At 40.1% G+C, this 19,402-nt stretch overlaps 2 protein-coding genes across 2 annotated transcripts; both read left to right on the forward strand.

Moving 5' to 3' along the window:
- Window positions 1-681: 681 nt before the first annotated feature.
- Window positions 682-1,596, forward strand: LOC134497360 (olfactory receptor 14C36-like). Its single transcript, XM_063303022.1, has one exon. It carries the CDS (start codon window positions 682-684, stop codon window positions 1,594-1,596), a length of 915 nt encoding a protein of 304 aa, XP_063159092.1.
- Window positions 1,597-16,522: 14,926 nt separating this feature from the next.
- Window positions 16,523-17,437, forward strand: LOC134496668 (olfactory receptor 14C36-like). Its single transcript, XM_063302379.1, has one exon. The coding sequence runs from the start codon at window positions 16,523-16,525 to the stop codon at window positions 17,435-17,437; it is 915 nt and encodes a 304-aa protein (XP_063158449.1).
- Window positions 17,438-19,402: the final 1,965 nt, after the last annotated feature.

Raw genomic sequence — 19,402 nt, forward strand, 5'->3', positions numbered from 1 at the left:
TATGATAATTTTATGTAGTGTGATAATTGAGAAGGGATGAGATAATGGAAGAAGAGATCATTTTTCCTTTTTTTCTACTAGAGCAGGTGTTAAGTCACTGAAATTGTTTATACTTGTCTGGAGGGAGGGGGTGTCATCTTTTATAAATCCTCTTTTCCCTTTCTTTTTAATTTGTATTCTTTTTTCTATTTCCACTTCTCTTTTCTTTACTCTTTGTATTTTCTTTTAGTTTGTATGAGTCTTTTATCTTTGTATTTGTAAACTTTAAAAAATTATTATTAGAAGAATAATTTTACAAACTGCTATGAAACTGACCGGTGTAAATTCTCCCAGGTTTCTTCCATGGCTAAAAATGGTCTTGGCAGGCACTTCCCCATTCTAGGCAAGCATTTTAACAATTGTAACAAGGAAAAGGATTGGGATGGAAGAAGGAAAAAAAAAGGTGTTTCTGTTTGGTTCTTTAGTCAATGATGGATTGACCTATATGGAGAGTGCTCTACTTCAATACAGCCATTCTTTCAAATGTGTAGTCCTCGTTTAACTGCAGTAACACTTTTTCATATATTTTTTTTCCTTTCTGCTCTAAGTATGTCTCAAGTCGTAGCTTCACTGTTTTCTCTAATGTATCTCTCACTTCAGATTCCTTGCAGGCGAGGCGTTCATTTTGGTCATAACTTAAACATGAATAATGAAACCACCGTGCCTTACTTTCTGCTCCTGGGATTCTCAAAAGATTGGCACCTGCAGCTTCTACATTTCTTCTTATTCTTCATATTATACCTGGCAACTGTGACAGCAAATCTTCTCATCATCACTGCAGTAGCTTTTCACCATCACCTACACAGCCCCCTGTACTTCTTTCTAATGAATTTGGCTGTGCAGGACCTGGGCATTGTTTCAGTCATTGTCCCCAAATCCATGATTAATTCTCTCATGGACACCAGACGCATCTCTTACTTTGGTTGTGTTGCTCAAGTCTTTATCTTTGCCTGCTTTGAAGCTTCTGATTTATCCCTCCTGACAGTCATGGCCTATGATCGGTATGTTGCCATCTGCAATCCATTACACTATGAGATGGTGATGAATTGGAAAGCCTGCACCAAAACAGTGGTTCTGGTGTGGGTCACAAGACTTATGTATGGATTTTTTCATACCACTGCTACCTTTTCCATCCCTTTCTGTTGCAATGTTATCAACCAGTTTTTCTGTGAAATTCCACAATTACTAAAGTTATCATGCTCTGGATTCAATCTAGTTGAAGTTGGATTTCTTGTGGCCAGTATCACTGCAGGATTAGGTTGCTTTATTTTTATCATTTTCTCTTACACTATGATCTTCACGGCAGTTTTCAGAATCCCTTCTGTGAAAGGAAGGCAGAAGACTTTTTCTACCTGTTTTCCCCACCTTATTGTATTTTCAATGCTTTTTGTAACAGTATGCTTGGCCTACCTGCTACCTCCCTCTAGCACCCCAACGTACTTAGATTTCACATTAACTGCCCTGTATTCTTTACTGCCACCCCTGTTCAATCCAATCATCTATAGCATAAGAAATAAGGATATCATATCTGTCCTGTCTAAATTATGGAGATCCTGATATTTTCTTTTGACAATATTTTCAGTCCTATTTTTCCTCACATTGAACTTTCTATTTCTTTTATCTTTGTCTTTCTGAGGTAAGGAAAGAAATTTCAAAGGGAGACACAGCTGAGATAGAAGTAGAGCTATGAGTTGCTTTAGCACGTCTGGAGTGACACAAGTTGAAAACTACCATTCCAGGTTTTAGCATCAAGATCAGATATCATGATGAGCTAATTTCTAACTGCAGTTCTCCTGGGAGAATTGAGCTCTTGTTTCTGCTGAATAAAGGCAGTCTGTCATTAGGGAACAAACCAAATTATGCATTAACTTTGTGTAAATGGCAAAAGATCCTTGTGCAAATATTTGTGCAAATAAGGTTTTCTTTTTTCTCCCATGCATACCCTGGGTCTTTTTAACATCAGAAAGAGAAATTTAGTTGGGAAATGTACTGCTGGAGTTGTTTTTATATATCACGCTAAGCATTGTTCATGTCCTAACAGTCAGAAATCACGCTGAGACGAGGAGCAGGTCTCTAGTGTTTATTATTGCTACATAAAACAGAATCCTAACAAACTGAAGAAGCGTGGGAAAAACCCAGACATATAAACCCCAAAGTCTAAGCCGGGTCTGATCTGTGCTTCTTTGTATGGCTGCTTAATTCCTCAGTACTACGCATGCGTTTTCCACCCTTGATCGAGGCCCCCTCCTGCTCGCCATCAGTACTCATGACAATTCATTTAACAAGTGATTATTGAGTAGGTCACAATTTCCTGAGATCCCAGATCATAGTAAGGCATAAAACAGGATTATATCTATTTTGACTAGATTGGCAATTTACAAACCAAAGCAAAAGGAACTAGAGAAACAAAAGAAATATGTTTAATAAAGCTATCATTGTGACAGACAGATACTACTCCTCTTGAAATCATCAAATAAAAGACATATTAAAATACTCGGAATTTCAACTGATATTCTATTGTCCTTGGGAAGAGATCAAGAGATGATGCTTCTCAGATAAAGGATTTTCAAGAATTTCAAACAGAATTACAGCAAGATTTCACTAAGAGCTCAAATGGGTGACGGAAATTTTTTATTTTAAGCCAGCAGTATACTTGGATCAATATACAAGACATTTATTACAGCCATGTACTGGTTCAAACCTGGGGCAGGGGGAGGAGTGAAAGACACCAAATAAAAACCACATTAAAACCCAATAATTATAAAACTGATGTGGTTAAGAAATTTTACAAACAATAAAACAAAATCTAGCCAAGTTACAAAAAATATGATTGCACTGATTGGATAATAGCAACTGTAAATAAAATGATTCTGGGTAGCCTGGAAATCTGAGTGGGTGGGGTATTATCATCTGTAACAGGGCATTTTTGTAATAGGTCTTGTACCATGTATGAAAGAGGGTCACAATTATATAGATTTAAAACATTATTTGTAGATGGTTTTTTGGGAGCCACTGTGTGTCAGCTTGTTGGGAACAGTATTCTGTGTTGTATTTTTTGATATATATTGTATTCTAATTCTCTTCGCCAACCAGGTTTGCTTTGGTGAGTTGGGCAGACTTATAAATTGGTGTGTGTTTCTGGGTGGTTCTCACTGTGTTTGAGCATCTCTTTCTTACTTCCAGAGAACAGCTTCTTGAGCACTGATTCATAGAGGCTGGCTCTAACACTTTTGTGGCCTTCTTTTAAATTTTGTTACAACCTTTAACCTTAACCCCAGGAATGAATTTGCATTTCCTGATATGTATTAATGACTTTTCAAAATAGAATTTGTCCACTCAACATAAAGGAAAGATGATAAAGAAAGGCAGTATGGCCTTGATGAAATGCAAGGGCCATGTGGCACAATAAAATTGTGCCACGAAAAGGCCTACACCACCAGACAGAAAAGAAGAGACATTATGTACTTCCAGAAGACAACAAATTGAAGGGTAACCACGCACACACACATGTATGCACACACACAGAGACACACACAATGTGTGGCTACAAGCTAATAAAAAAGTGCTTTAATTGCTTCACAGGAATAAAACATAGAGTTTCACCGACTTCCCAAAAGGGGTAATAGATTGGATGCAAAAGGGGCTCCTGTATTAAATGGGATCCAGAAGTGGACAACCAATGCTATAAAGTTAAATTCATCACCAAAAGATACTTCCAAAAACTTGTCAAAGATTATGATGAAGTATTTTCACACATCATGAGGAGATGACTTTTGAAAACCCCTTCAAATGGAAGCAAGGTATGAGGAATGGGAGAATGAACCGGTAATCAAGTATTCAGTGGGCCCTTTTTTCCAACATGGAAAAGGATGAATAGCAATCATTGATATCTTTCACTTTCTCAACTTCGTCTTACTCTGGGGTACGTGCGTATTTGCCAAGGTATTTCTTCTACATAACTTTATTTAACAATATCTTTTGTTTACCAGTACAAACAAACAAACATCCAAAGAACATGGGATGCAAAGAAGCAATTTCTAGAATGGCCAAATATTTAATATGTATTAGACCTCATAAGCATTTGAAGAAAATAAAAATGGTGGGATATCCTGGAGAATACAAGTAGATGGAGTAGCCAGAACCAAACTCAAACATTTATCTGCTGTAACAATTGCCTATTCAAAATCACTATCAGACTCACACAAGGCTTTCATGGATATCTGATTTAATAATGAAGAGTATGCAGGATCACAAGCAAAGCTGAGAATAGTAAAAGTGCGGGGTTTCTCCCAGTAAAAACCCAAGCAGTTTCCAGTCCCTCCCCCCAGAGTCAGTATAATTCCATTCCCTGCAGGTGCCACTAACAGCTTCTGCTTGTCCTCGGGAAATGTCCTTGACCAGTCAAGATAACCCCAACATGCATTTTTCACTCCCTGCATCACAGCCTGCTACAAGGGAACAGGAGCAGCCCCCTCCCATACAGCAATTTGTGTCAACACCAGCATGGAATGGGAACACTTTACAGTGTTTTCCAGGAACATTGGAACAGGGACCATGACATTCTGCCCCCCGGAAAGAAAGAACACTAATAAAAAGAAAAGAAGGTTAATGTCAGGAATACAAATTAAGCATGCAGTTTATCAGGATAGGCAGGATGAAAGTGGTTGATTAAATCAGGAGCATTAATGTGGCAGGCAGGCACCCATTCAGGATGAGGGAAATGTTTCCAGTGTAAGAGATATTTTAGGGAGCCTTGATGCTTTCTAGAATCCACAATGTCCTTCAACTCAAAATGCTGGTGTTCATTAATCATGATTGGAGGTGGTGGGGGTGGAGACGGGTGCCAGCACTGTGAGGTACAGAAAGGCTTCAGCAAGCTGCAATGAAAGATAGGATGGAGGCATTTTAAGTTATGGGGAAGTTGAAGTTTCACAGTCACAGGATTAATTATGTCCATGATAGGAAAGGGGCCAATAAATTTGGGCACCAACTTTCTAGATGGTTTGGAGGATCTGATGTAATGAGTGGATAAATAAACTTTATTGCCAGTACTTTGATGAACAGCATTATTGTATGCCACCCTTGCAAAGGGGAGTAAGTCCTCCCAATCATCCTGATAGTAATTAATGTAAGTTTGGAGGAATTGTTCCAAGGTGGCATTAAGAATCTCAGTAGATCCATCCATTTGAGGATGCAACACAGTTGACAAACCCTGTTTGGTGCCAAGCAATTTTAGAAATAATTTCCAAAATTGAGAATTAAACTGGACTCTGTGGTCAGAAATTATGCGGGAGAGGCTACCATGTAAATGGTAGATATAATGTAGAAAGAGCTTAGCCAATTGTGGGGCCGTTGGCAAAGAAGCACAAGGAATGAAATGGGCTTGCTTTGAGAAAAAGTCCTTAACCACCCAAATGACCATTTTCTTTTGGCTGGGAGGCAAATCCACCATAAAGTCCATAGAAATCTGCTCCCAGGGTCTGGTGGAGTCAGCCACTTTTCATAACAGTCCTTGTGTCTTGCCTTCCTTGCATTTAGACATGGCACAAACAGGACAAGTGGTCACATATTCCTTTACATCACTGTGAAGTGTGGGACACCAGAACTGCTGCTGAACAAGCTGCAAGTTTTTTACAAATTCAAAATGCCCAACATTTTTGCCATCATGAGATCATTGTAAAATTTTCAAACATAAAACCTCAGGCACATAGAGTCTATTTTCCACCCAGCATAAGCAGTCAGCAAAAGGTATTTTGTCTCTATGGGCTTGCAACCAAGTGTCAGATTTCAAAGCGTGAGTGAACTCAGCTTGTAATTGACCAGGTACTTTTGCTTTCTGCCTTCGAGGCATTGCCTGTTGTAAGCGAGATTGGCTTCGGGTTACAGCAGCCAAGCCTAGCTGAGGCTTTGTTAAAACTATGTCAATAATGTCAGATTGCTGGCTGTCATTTTGGGGCAAATGATAAAGACCATCAGCCAGAAAGTTTTTCTTCCCCAGGAAGTTATTTAATTGGAAATTGAAACGGCTGAAAAATCGAGCCCAACGGATTTGCTTAGGGATGAGTCTCTGCGGCGTGTGGAGAGCCTCCTAATTTTTATGATCTTTCCACACTTCAAAAGGAAATTTGGTGCCCTCCAACATATGGCACCAAGTCTCTAGAGCTGCCTTGACACCAAACACTTCCTCTCCCCAAACATGCCAGTGCTGTTCTGCATCGGAAAATTTTTTAGACAAATAAGCACAGGGCCACAATCTGTTTGGTAGGTCCCTTTGTAACAGGAAAGCCCCAGTAGAAGTGTTGGAAGCATCCACTTGCACTACAAAGGGGCGATCAGGATCTGAGTGCTGTAACACGGGCTCAGCAGTAAATAATGTTTTGAGCCTATCAAATGCTGCTTGACAGCTGTCAGTCCAGTGCAGCACAGCCCCCAGATTTTTAACTTTCCGGGTTTCACCATGCCCTTTGCTTTTTAATAAATCAGTTAGAGGCAGTGCAATCTCCACGAAATCAGGGATGAATTGTCTATAGAAATTGGCGAATCCCAAGAAACTTTGTAATTGCCTCCTGGTTTGAAGTCATTCCCAAGCCAAAATTCCTCTATCTTGGCCAGATCCATCTCGATTCCCTGTATCAAGACCCTATAGCCAGGTAGTCAAGCTGTGTTTTACGGAATTCACATTTAGACAGTTTTGCATAGAGCTTTGCCACCTGAAGCTTGCTCAGCACTTGCCTCAAGAGGCGGTCTTGCTCTTCCTCCATTTTGGTGTAAATAAGGACATCATCCAAATAAACTAACACCCCTTTGAAGACATGGTCATGTAGCACCTCATTGATTAATTCCATGAACACTCCAGGCACCCCCAAGAGCCCAAAGAGGAGAACCGTATATTGGAATGACCCCAATGGGCAATTGAAAGCAGTTTTCCACTCATCCCCTGCCTTTATGCAGATTCTAAAGTACACCTCTCGCAGATCTCACTTTGAAAAGATTTCCCCCTTGGATAGGTGAGCGAGCATGTCCTTCATCAAGGGACAGGGTATTTGTTTATGATGGAAATTGTTATGAGTAAGGATGGCGAGCAGGGGGCTCTCACCCAGACTGTCAAGCGCATGCGTAGCACTGAGGAACTGTTCAGCCATTCAAAGAGACACAGATCGGGACCGCCTTAACCTTTGGGGTTTATATGGCTGGGTTTTCCCACGCTTTCTCAGTTTGTTAGGATTCTTGTTAAGTACTACTAATAAATATTAGAGACCAAGTCCTCGCCTCAGTGTGTTTCCTGGTAATCAGGACAGAAATGGCATTTAATCCCCAGTAGTCCAGGCAACGTCTCAACGTGCCATCTTTCTTTTCACAAAACAATACCGGTGCCCCCACTGGGGAATTGGGCTCAATGAAGCCACACACCAAGTTCTTGTTGAAAAGTTTCCCTTAGAGTGTCCAACTCCTGTTCGGTTATGGGATAAATTTTTGCCCTGGGTAATTTTGCATTCGGGTCCAATTCAATGGCACAATCGGTTTTCCGATGAGGGAATAACTGATCTGCTTCCACCTCCCCAAATAAGTCTGCAAACTCACAATATTGAGGTGGCAACCCCTCAAGTCCTGACAGTATGGGAAGCGCCTGGCCAACCCCCACCTTACAGACTCTGGTGAGTATGGACACTATTTCGGTGGGGCCATTTTAAAATTTGTCTTTAAAAGTCACAGTCCTGCGCTCCAATCAATGTACAGATTTTGATGTTTCAGCCAAGGCATCCCCAATATGACTGAGGGACTTTCAGCTGGGGCTACCATGAACTTTAAAGTCTCTAGGTGGCTGCCCACTTGGATTGTTACAGTCCAGGTGAAATGAGTGGCCGGACCCACCCAGCTTCTGAGCCATCCAGCTGGGTGAATATTAAAGGGTGCTTTAGGGGAGAACTTTGAAAGTCCAGAGCCTTGACTAAATCATAATGAATCAAACATCTCGAACATTCACAGTCAACTTGGGTCAAACTTTTGTGTTTTTTGTTTGGGATGTGAGTTTTACTTTTAATATCAAAGTGGCACAATCATCACTCACCATGGAATCTTCATGCTCATCATCCTCCACCTGCTCGCTGGTGCCCTTCACAGCAGGCAGCTGATGTTTCCTGCTGGCTCTTTCATTTCGCTCTCCGACTCTCTCAAGAAATACACCAAATCCTCAGCCTCTATCTCTCCCTTCGCCACTGTCATTTTGCGTGTGGTTGGTGGTGACTTTGCAGGCATTTTCCCTGGCTTGAAATCAGCTCTGGCCCTCAGGCATTTGAATGTGCAGTGTCCTTCCTTCGCACATTGAAGACACCGTCCCTGGGCATAGTGATGCTCTCTCTCCTCATCCCAGGGTTTGGGGCCCCATCTAACAGCTGAGTCTCACTCCTGGTGCCTCTGGTGGTCAAGTAAGTTATCTCAGGTATATTGGTTTGTAGAAAATTATACCTGGCATTTTCAGCCTTCCCAGCCAAGCAAATCCAATCGTACAGCGAGGTGGGGTCATCTCTATCAAAGTATACTCAATGTATAGAGAGAATTTTACTGTATTAATGAGAGAATGCCAAGGCTGTTGCACAGCTGAGATCACTAAGTGATTAGCTCAGAAGGATCACGAGATGTAATTGCGAACACCTGTAAAGTGACTCAGCACCTATCATTGTATATATAAGTAGTATGGAATGAACCAGCCTGTTGGGGGGTATAGTTAGGTGGTGTTAAGTGTTATTGTGTGAAGGATCTTGCTGGTCAGAATTAGCTTGTATATGTATGTATATATAGAATATATGTATGTATATATAGAATTTATGTATGTATATATAGAAGGAAGATCGATGCTTTTGAACTGTGGTGTTGGAGGAAAATTCTGAGAGTGCCTTGGACTGCCAGAAGATCAAACCAGTCCATCCTCCAGGAAATAAAGCCAGACTGCTAACTTGAGGGAATGATATTCAAGGCAAAACTGAAATACTTTGGCCACACAATGATAAGACAGGACACCCTGGAGAAGATGCTGATGCTAGGAAGAGTGGAGGGCAAAAGGAAGAGGGGCCGACCAAGGGCAAGGTGGATGGATGATATTCTAGAGGTGACGGACTCATCCCTGGGGGAGCTGGGGGTGTTGACGACCGACAGGAAGCTCTGGCGTGGGCTGGTCCATGAAGTCACGAAGAGTAAGAAGTGACTGAATGAATAAACAACAAAAATGTATGTATATAGTAAAAGACTGTAAATAGTTAATGTACTGGACTCCAGGCTGATTTCTTCAGTGCCACTCGAAGATTGTGATATAGCGCTAATGCATAATCAGCCGCCGACATCTGGCCCTGGGAAAGCTCCTTCAAAGCCTTCTTGGCATGTTCCATGGCCAGCAGGTCCTTGAAGTGCAACCAGTGCCCACATGAAATCATCTAAGTTATCTAGTTCAGGGGAGTCAGCATCATGTAATTGGATATACCAGTCTGCTGCTCTACCCCTGAGCTTGGTGGCAATCGCATTAATTTTAGATTCCTCAGTGGGGAAGCATGCACCAAACTCTTTCATATAACTCTTCTCATTGGTCAAAAAGAATGACAGCTTCATCAGGTCTCCATTGAATTTCACCAAGAACTCTCTAACTCCTCCCCTGGTTGGACCTCGTCCTGAAGTGGCTTGTTGGCTGTCACTCCAAGTGATGGAGGGTCAGGCTCTGCAAGGTGGGGACCGATCTCTTGTAGGTGTCCATCCCCGATCAGCTGCCATCCTCACTAAAGGTATGGGAGAAGGCTGCTGATAGGTGTCCTCCCCTCATTTCCCCAGGCTCTCCATCGACATGGACAGGTTCTTTAACAAACTCTCTAGTGATTCCATTTTTGCTTCCAGCACCCCCAGCCTTTGGGGGGTTGGGGAATCCCCTCTCACCTGCCCTCCTGGCATCCCATCTGTCAACATCATGGTGGTTTCCTTCTCCGGTGTCAGTGGTACTCAATATTTCCAGGATGTCCTGGACGTCCCCGGCTGTGAGCCATCCATTTCATTCAGAATAATTAGTTTGCCAGTTGACTCCACAGGTGCTGGTCCTCCTCTTGACACCCCACTGGCTTCCAACTCTCCCCAGTCCAATTCTGTATCTGACAACTCATGTGGAGGATTCAGGGCACTGGATGTCTCTGAGGAAGTGTCTTGCCTCTTGCTCCTGTGTCTAGGTTCAGGAGCTGAGCTGGTGGGCTCCTCAGGTCCTTTGATGCTCTTTGAAAAGTCAGCCATTGTTAACTATAATCCCCAACTAGAAGTGGTTCTTGGTAGGAGCTAACAGTTTTAGGATTCTCAGCTTAATGTAATGATTGCCTATTCAAAATCACTATCAGACTCACACAAGGCTTTCATGGATATCTGATTTAATAATGAAGAGTATGCAGGATCACAAGCAAAGCTGAGAATAGTAAAAGTGTGAGGTTTCTCCCAGTAAAAACCCAAGCAGTTTCCAGTCCCTCCCCCCAGAGTCAGTATAATTCCATTCCCTGCAGGTGCCCCTAACGGCTTCTGCTGGTCCTCGGGAAATGTCCTTGACCAGTCAAGATAGCCCCAACATGCATTCTTCACTCCTTGCATCGCAGCCTGGTACAAGGGAACAGGAGCAGCCCCCTCCTATACAACAACTTGTGTCAGCACAAGCATGGCATGGGAACACTTTACAATGATTTCCAGGAACATTGGAACAGGGACCATGGCATAGGCATTAACCCAAGGCTGCAAACATGCCTGCATACCCCAAAAGGTCGGGGGACCCTAGTTTACTTGAATGTGCAGCCCCATTTTGAATACTTTGTAGCATTCTGGTTGTCAACAATGACAGAAATACTAACTTTGAAGATTGGGTACATTCAAAGAAATGGATTGAAAACTCAGAATTAATGCCTTAAATGACTTACTTACACGTTTCATGACTAATTCAAAGGGAATTCAAAGCTATCACAAGAGAGACCACAGATACTGTAGCTTTGAGATGGAGCATGCAATTGCTTCAAAGCTGGCTGTAAAACAGAATCCCAGTTGATGAGATCTGTTCTAGAACTTTAGTTTGAATAACTTTATTGATTGGTCAAATGACCATATCAGAAAGTTGGGCATCAGCCACTATAAAATATAAAATATGATACCATAAAACAGCTAAAAACAGTAAAAATAAGTAGAATATACTATGGTGAGATAAATTATGATAAAATATGATAGGATAAAATAGAGATGAAATTTTAAGATAAAAATGCAGGATGTGATAAAAGAAGTGATAAAATACAGAAACAATGTGAGTTTAAATGAATTTGTCACCTTTTCATGCCACCCCAATGCGTTCTATAAAGTGCGTTCTCAGTTGGACAGCCCTAACTATACACTTAACAGTTCTACTGACCATAAACATATTTGTGCCCTGGAGGAAGTGACATAGTCTTTTGTTACGGTCCCATATCATCTGCATAGGAGAAGATACTGATACGTCTGTTGAGGATCTTTGGCATGTGAACATCCATAGAATGGAGAAATCCTGGGATGTCGTTAACATAGAGATTAAACAACATTGGGGCCAAGATACATCCTTTTCTGACAACTTTGTGGGTGGGTATGCTCTGTGTAAGAGAGCCATTGACTCTGGTATGGACTTTCAAGCATGTATTCGTGTAGAGGGACTTTATCAAATATCAAAGTCTAGGTTCCATATTTAACTTGGCCAGCTTTTTCCAGAAGATATCTCTATTTATGGAGGCAATTGTCGTGCTAAGATCAATAAAAGATGTAAACAGGTCCCTTCCATCAGTTGTATATTTAGTGATAAGATGGTGTAAAATGAAACAATTGTCTATTGTGGAGTGCCCATGTCTAAACCCAGCCTATTCTTACACTAGTATATTTTTCTCGATTGTCCAGTCGTCTATTTTTCTCAGGAGGCGTTTTACATACATCTTACCTGTTATATCAATAAGGTTTATGGGTCTGTAATTTTTAGGGTCTTCCTTGTCTCCGTTTTTGTGTATGGGAATTATGATAGAAAGTTCCCATCCTGCTGGAATATGGCTGGTGTGGTCTATGTATGTAAAAAGTCATGCCAATAGTGGATCCCACCAGTCAGTGTGTGTCCTGAAAAGTTCTGGTGGTAGGAAGTCTTCACCAGGTGCCTTATTGGGTTTCCGTGAGTGGATGATGTGTTTAATTTCTGTCACCGTCACTGGTAGCCAAGGCGGAAGATTATCAAGGGTCAGAGGCTCAGTAGTCATCTTTTCAGGATAGTCCTGCTTGGAACTGGCAAATAGGGTAGTATAAAAGTCCTCCCAGATTGAAGCTGAAATGGGGATATCAAGTAGGAGCTTACGGTCCTTCAACATGCCAGATACGATATTCCAAAATATGACTGGATTACACCCTTTTGCTGGCTTTTCTAGCTCAGACCAAAATGTAGCTGTATATTGAGCCTTCTTATTGGCTGTTAGTTTCTTATAATTGCATCTGAGCTTTAACATCTTGGCGTGGTTGTGTGGGGTGGGGTTTCTTTGAACCAAACGCATAGCTGCTGTTAGGGTCTTTCTTGAGCGAGAGCAATCAAGATCAAACCAATTAGATCTTATGGGCTGTTGGTTCCTAACTGGCAGTTTATCTATTAAAAAGTTTCTTAATGTGCTGCACAAATTGGCATATCCAGTAAGGATTCTATTTGTGTCTAGAGTAGTTGTAACAACCATGTTCACCCAAGACTTGGCCCTCTTTGTTTGCGACCTGTTCTAGAACAAATGTCATGAAAGCCTTCTCACTTAATCCACATCTGAACATGGAAAGCAGTAGCTGCTAATTGCTAATTATCTTAAAAATACAAAAGGCCATGATCATGTTTTCTTTGTATGGTCTAGAGGGAAACAAAATGATTGCCAAATGTAAAGTCAATTTATTATTAAGCTTGCAAATATAAACTCAAAGATTCCCACCGATGAAACCTCTTCTTCATGACTGAACAATAATAGTATTTATCTCTTACTGGACCATATTGAACCTTCTAAAGAGCAGACATCAACAGAGACAATAATTCTGTGAAGGGAAATTGTAAGTGATTTGTATACTGATTAATTGACAGAAAAGCCATTTCCAGGTGACTGGGGCAAATTAGCACTTATTTACATATCCATGACGGGACTCTGTATTAGACTCACTTCTATACTTTGGATATTAGGGAGACAATTTGATGAAATTAGAATCTAGTGCTCTGCTATAGTAGAAAACCATTTTAGGGTTGGGAGAACAAAGACAGATTTTTCTCAGAAATTTAGACTGTGAAAGGTAGGTTAAACTATGATCATTCAGAATAATGGTAATCTATTTCAGGGACCCTGGTGGTGTATATGCTTCCTACATAATAAAACTAGTGTATATTTAACATGATGGCATTCCTTCCATACTGGATGTTAAAGGTAGAGATCTTTTAAAGTTTGCACAAATTTATCCCACATTGGGTGAACCGATCACTACTTGCTGAATTAGCATCCCTAACGTCATTTCTATAGCCATCTGCACATATGAGTTTGCTTTGTTTTTTAAAAGATGGATAAATGTTTGATTCGCATACCTAAAAGGGTGCTGAATTTAACACTACCTTATTATGGTAGGGTGTGTTTCCACTACTGAAAAGGGTGGCACAAAAAATCCCCCTTAAATATTAATTCATGGGAACATTCAAATATGTTTTTAACTTATTTATTTATTTTCTATCCTGCCTTTATTGTTGTTGTTGTTGTTTTTATAAATAACTCAAGCTGGTGAACATACCTAATACTCCTTACTCCTCCTATTTTCCCCACAACAACAACCCTGTGAGGTGAGTTGGGCTGAGAGAGGGTGACTGGCCCAAAGTCACCCAGCTGGCTTTCATGCCTAAGGCAGCACTAGAACTCACAGTCTCCTGGTTTCTAGATCGCACCTTAACCACCTGACCAAACTGTATATGAAATACATATGAAGACGTTCAAGGAAGTGTTCCTCCAGTCCAACACTTATCAATCAGTAGAATTATCCATTTAAATACACCATTAAAGGGGCCTATTATTGTATTAACTACACTAAGATAGTAGAAGTAATAAACATTGGGAAAAATATTGGTGGTGACTAAGAAAACACTGTAACTAGATTCATTTCCATCTGGAAGCCACTCTTGGACTATTTGCTTGTAACCTAAAAGAATGAAGTCTTGATCTTAGGTCTTGATGATTGAATGGTCTGATTTTAGAGATGCAATGTTACTAAATGTTTAATTAATAGTGATTAACTTTTAGGTACTTTTATTCCTCTGCTGGAAAAGGTCAGAAACCACTGGCCTGATATGCTTTTTTGCTTACTCCTGCACCAGTTTAGCTTTTCCTGTTTCTTTACAATAATTACAAAAATGTGTCACAGAATGGAGTGGGTGATTGAGGCTATAAAATACAAAACCACAATCACTGCATCAATCCAAACTAAAGTATCCTTGATAGATAGCTGTCCAGCTTCTTCTTGAAAACATCCAATCTAGACAAATCATCATGGTCTTTGGTGATTGGTCCCCCATCAAGCTGTTTTTTCCAGTTAGAAACTTTTCTTAACATTCAGTCTGGAGAAAGGTAAACTGGAGAATTTTGACTCCTGCTACTTTTATCAGAAAGAGGCTGCTATTATGGGGTGTGTGTAGAGATTTGGTCACACGGATCAAAGTGCAATGCGCTGAACAGAAGCAGCATAAAGAAGGGGAGGTCTGAATGGATGCTTTACTCCGCTCTTAGATTCTTCACATGATGCTTGGAAAGACTGAAGACAGAGAGTGGGAGAAAGCCAACTTCATTCTAGCTACACCTTCCAGTTGATTAGGAGACAGGATTTATTACTATAGCTTCCTTGTTCTTCATTTGTCCTGCTAAAATGCACTTTAATCGTTTATCTGTAAACAGTACCAGTTAATATGGAGATGAGAGTTATACTCTTGTATTTATTATGAACTGGGGCCTGCCCAAGCAACATTTATTTTGTGATTTTTACACTATACATTATTAAAAAGGTTCATGCATTCCAGAGGTGCAAAATTAAATTATAATCAATAAATAATCAAATTATCTTTTCACTGATATTTGAGACAAATTATACAAAGTAGTTGACAATTTATGGGGAATATGGCATGGGTACTATTTAAAGCCCCAGCAATCAGCAATGCAAGTGGGAAAAGGTGAGGGAGGATGTCTGCCCAATCTTACTTTGACATGGAACAAGTCCCTTTTAATTTTATCTTTATGTCCCGTTGCAACTACTATTACAGTACACCAGGTTTCACTGAAGGGACTACTGGAGGCACCAGTGCTGCATTAAGGCCAACTGGCACCCTAATTGCAGCCCAGCAGTCCTCTCCTTTGGTCCATCCATCACTTAACTGACAAGAAATTACGATATAATAAGTGCTGAAAGTGAAATAATAGATTCAATTAGAATATTAAAGATTCAGCTTTCTTCCAGGAGGTCCCCAGCTTGGACCCTACAATTATATTAATTATAAATTTTAAATATAAACTATTTTTTAAAAATAATTATTTAACACTAAATAGCAGTAAGAATTATAAGCTATTTTTTTACTTATATCTAGGGCAATTGAAATGCTAATGTTCAACTGAATTATATTCAATTTTAAAAAAGTATTATCACTAAAAACATGCAAACTAAGTGCAGTATTCAAAACTGAGGTCAAGTGTGACACTGGAAGAGATAAGGGCATGCTAGGGGGAAACACTGTGGTGCCCCTCTTCGCTTGGGGCCCTAAGCAGGTATTTATTTTGATTAATGGTTAGCCCAGTATAGGAGGGAACCCCACTTTTTTTCCAAGTGGCATCTCTTATGCAACTACGTAGAAGAGTACTCAGCCAATATTTGTTTCTTTCTTTCTTTGTTTAAAGCATTATTACCATATTTTTCAATCAAAAATCTCCTGGTGCACCTGACAAAACAATTCTGTCTGTGTGTGTTAGTCTCTTTGTTACATAAATTCAAGCACTGATTTAATAATTCATATACTGAGTTTATTTGATTGTTTTGTTTCCTGTCTTCTTTCAGGGCATCAAGACCCTTTATATACCACCCCCTCTTTCAATTTTTCACCAACAACACAATCTTATAAAAGTGCTAAGAAACTGGATGGCCTAAATTCTCCCAGTGCAAATTAGTGACTTGACAGGCTCTTTCAAATTCTAGGTAACAATTTTAAACAGTACAACAGGGAAAAGGATTGGGATGGGAGAAGGGGAAAAATATGTTTAGGATGAAAGGAGGGATGGAGAGGTTAATGATTGGTTCCTCAATAAGTGGTGGATTAAAATACATGGAGGGTGCACTGATTGGAGAAAGACATTCCCTAAATGTTCTGGGTGTATTTTAATTGTTTCTCTCACCTCTGATTTCTTGCAGATGTGGCATTCATCTCAGTCATAACTTCAACATGGAGAATCAATCAACCATGCCTTACTTTCTGCTCCTGGAATTCTCAAAAGATCGGCATCTGCAGCTTCTACATTTCTACTTATTCTTCATATTATACCTGGCAACTGCAACAGCAAATCTTTTCATCATCTCTGTAGTGGCTTTTCACCATCACCTACACAGCCCCATGTACTTCTTTCTAATGAATCTGGCGGTGCAGGACCTGGGCATTGTTTCAGTCATTGTCCCCAAATCCATGATTAATTCCCTCATGGACACCAGACACATCTCCTACTCTGGTTGCGTTGCTCAAGTCTTTCTCTTTATGTCCTTCGAAGCTTGTGATTTGTGCCTCCTGACAGTCATGGCCTATGATCGGTATGTTGCCATTTGCAATCCACTGCACTATGAGATGGTGATGAATTGGAAAGCCTGCACCAAAATTGTAGTTGTGGTTATGGTCACAAGTCTTTTCTATGGAATTTTACATACTATTGGCACTTTTTTCATCCCTTTCTGTTCTAATGTTGTCAACCAGTTTTTCTGTGAAATTCCAGAATTGCTGAAGTTATCCTGCTCTGGATTCAATCTAGTTGAAGTTGGAGTTGTAGTGGCCAGTGTCACTGCAGTATTAGGTTGTTCTATATTGATCATTGGGTCTTATGCCATGATCTTCAAAGCAGTGCTGAAAATCCCTTCTGTGAAAGGAAGGCAGAAGGCCTTCTCCACTTGTTTCCCCCATTTCATAGTCTTTTCCATGTTTCTGGTGTCTGGGTGCTTGGCTTATTTGAGACCTCCCTCTAACACTCCAACTTACTTAGATTTAGCATTCACTGCCCTATATTCTTTACTTCCACCCCTGTTCAATCCAATCATCTATAGCATAAGAAATAAGAATATCAAGTCTGTCCTGTCTAAAAAGTGGAGATTCTGATACTTTATTTTGAAGATGTTTTCTATCCTGTTTTTTCTTACTGAAATGTTCTGTGTCTTCTTCCTCATTTGTATGAGGAAAGGAATGAAATTTCAAAGCTAGACACAGCTGAGACAGGAGTAGAGCCTTGCCACTCTGGACCAGTGGTAGCACTTGAGAAGGTAATGACTTACAATCCCTTATCCCTACTAAATAGCCTTGCTTTTCAGGGTGCTAGGAGTTGTTTTAGCATTAGCACATCCTGAGTGCCACAAGTTGAAAACTGCCAGCATAGTCAGTATATTAATTGCTTTTGTTTTTATATATATGTATTAATATAAGATTGTTGTCATTGTATAGTTTTATTGTGTCTGGCCTTAGGGCTGTAATAAATGTGATGATGATGATGAGTGCCACAAGTTGAAAACCGCCATTCCAGGATTTAGTGAATTCAGAATCAAGGTCAGATATGATGATGAATGGACACCCTCAAAATCTTTCTAATTGCAGTTCTCTTCAGATAATTCAATTTGAGCTCCTGATTTCTGTTGAATGCAGCCCATCTTTCATTAGGGAAAGAACCAAAGTAGATACTATCTTTGTGCAAATGACCATACCAATTTTCTTTTTCCCAATGAATTCCAAGGGCCTTTTAAGATCAAGAAGAATTATCTGCAAAATATATTACTGGAGCTGGTTTTATACATCACACTGAGCCATTGTTCTTTTCATTGGAAATGGGTCTGGTAGTGGCTTGGGACTTGCCACTTTGTGATGGAGAGGTACAGATATCAAATGCATTCTGGACACTGTGGAATATGTATAGAGGCAGCCTTTTTTGTGTGTTTGTGTGTATGTGGTACTATCCTATTTTCAGGTAGCTTTCATTTGCAAAATTAATAGCCCCTATATATCTCAACAAAATGACCGTAACACAGGAGGATGCTTGTGTTCTAATGGAATCTCTTAAAAATTAGAAAAATGTCATCTTTGTTTAAAAAAATAAGACAAAAGCCCATATTATTTTCATTTTTTTTTTTCAATGAATGGTTAAGATCTGCCTGCCTCCCTTCCTCCCCTACTCCCATGGCTTTTAAAGTAAGCTGTGGTTTCTAAACCCAAACTTGTGGAATTTTTGCCCACATCATTGAATGATGCTGAATTTCTCTTCATCCATTTTTTTTTTTTTTACCTTAGAGAAAAATCCAGCAGAGAACATTGTACATCATTAACAGAAATCAATTGTGACCCATCCTTAGATGCTGGAGGAAATTTGTCTGCAACACAAAAGCTTTTTTTGATTGTAGTGGCAAGTTTATGGGAAACTCTGATTCCCATGGTAGAGGAAATCAGGTGAAGACAGAATTGTCTCAACATTCACTGATGTATTGTTTCTCCTGTATAATCTTTATCCCACAAAAATAGTACACAAAGGTGTATCAGGAAATTTACGGGTGTGTACTTTGCACCATGAGCAACTTCTAACAACTTGGGACTCCCTTGCACTGTTTAGAAACATTTTAGTGATAGGAAAAGATGGTGGCTATGGAGAGTAAATCCAAGCTTTTCTTTATCTCATGTAGTATATCTCACTGAATTTGATCAAGGACGATAAGGAGCAGCATATCTCATCTTAGAATGTTTTGCCTTCATGCCAAGAATGAAGCCATCAAGGTTAAGGAGTTCCCGTTTTTACCAGGTGGCATGAGACCTTCTCAAAGCCAAGGAGTATCTCTTTCTCAATGTTAATTGAAGATGATGAAGGACATTCTACTCTAGCCAGGTGTCTCCCCAAAGACAAGGCAAAACAAAGGATAACCCAAGTGTGACACTTCTGGGACTGAAATAAATGCCTGCTTTAATCTGCATTACAGAATAACCATCACATGAAACAATAAAACTGCATCGAGTTCTATGTACCATGCACCTAAAGGAAAGAAGAACACACCACTCCCCAATTCCTCCCTGCCAATCTTCCACTAGAAC

This window comes from Candoia aspera, chromosome 4, assembly GCF_035149785.1.
Source record: "Candoia aspera isolate rCanAsp1 chromosome 4, rCanAsp1.hap2, whole genome shotgun sequence".
Lineage (NCBI taxonomy): Eukaryota > Metazoa > Chordata > Lepidosauria > Squamata > Boidae > Candoia > Candoia aspera.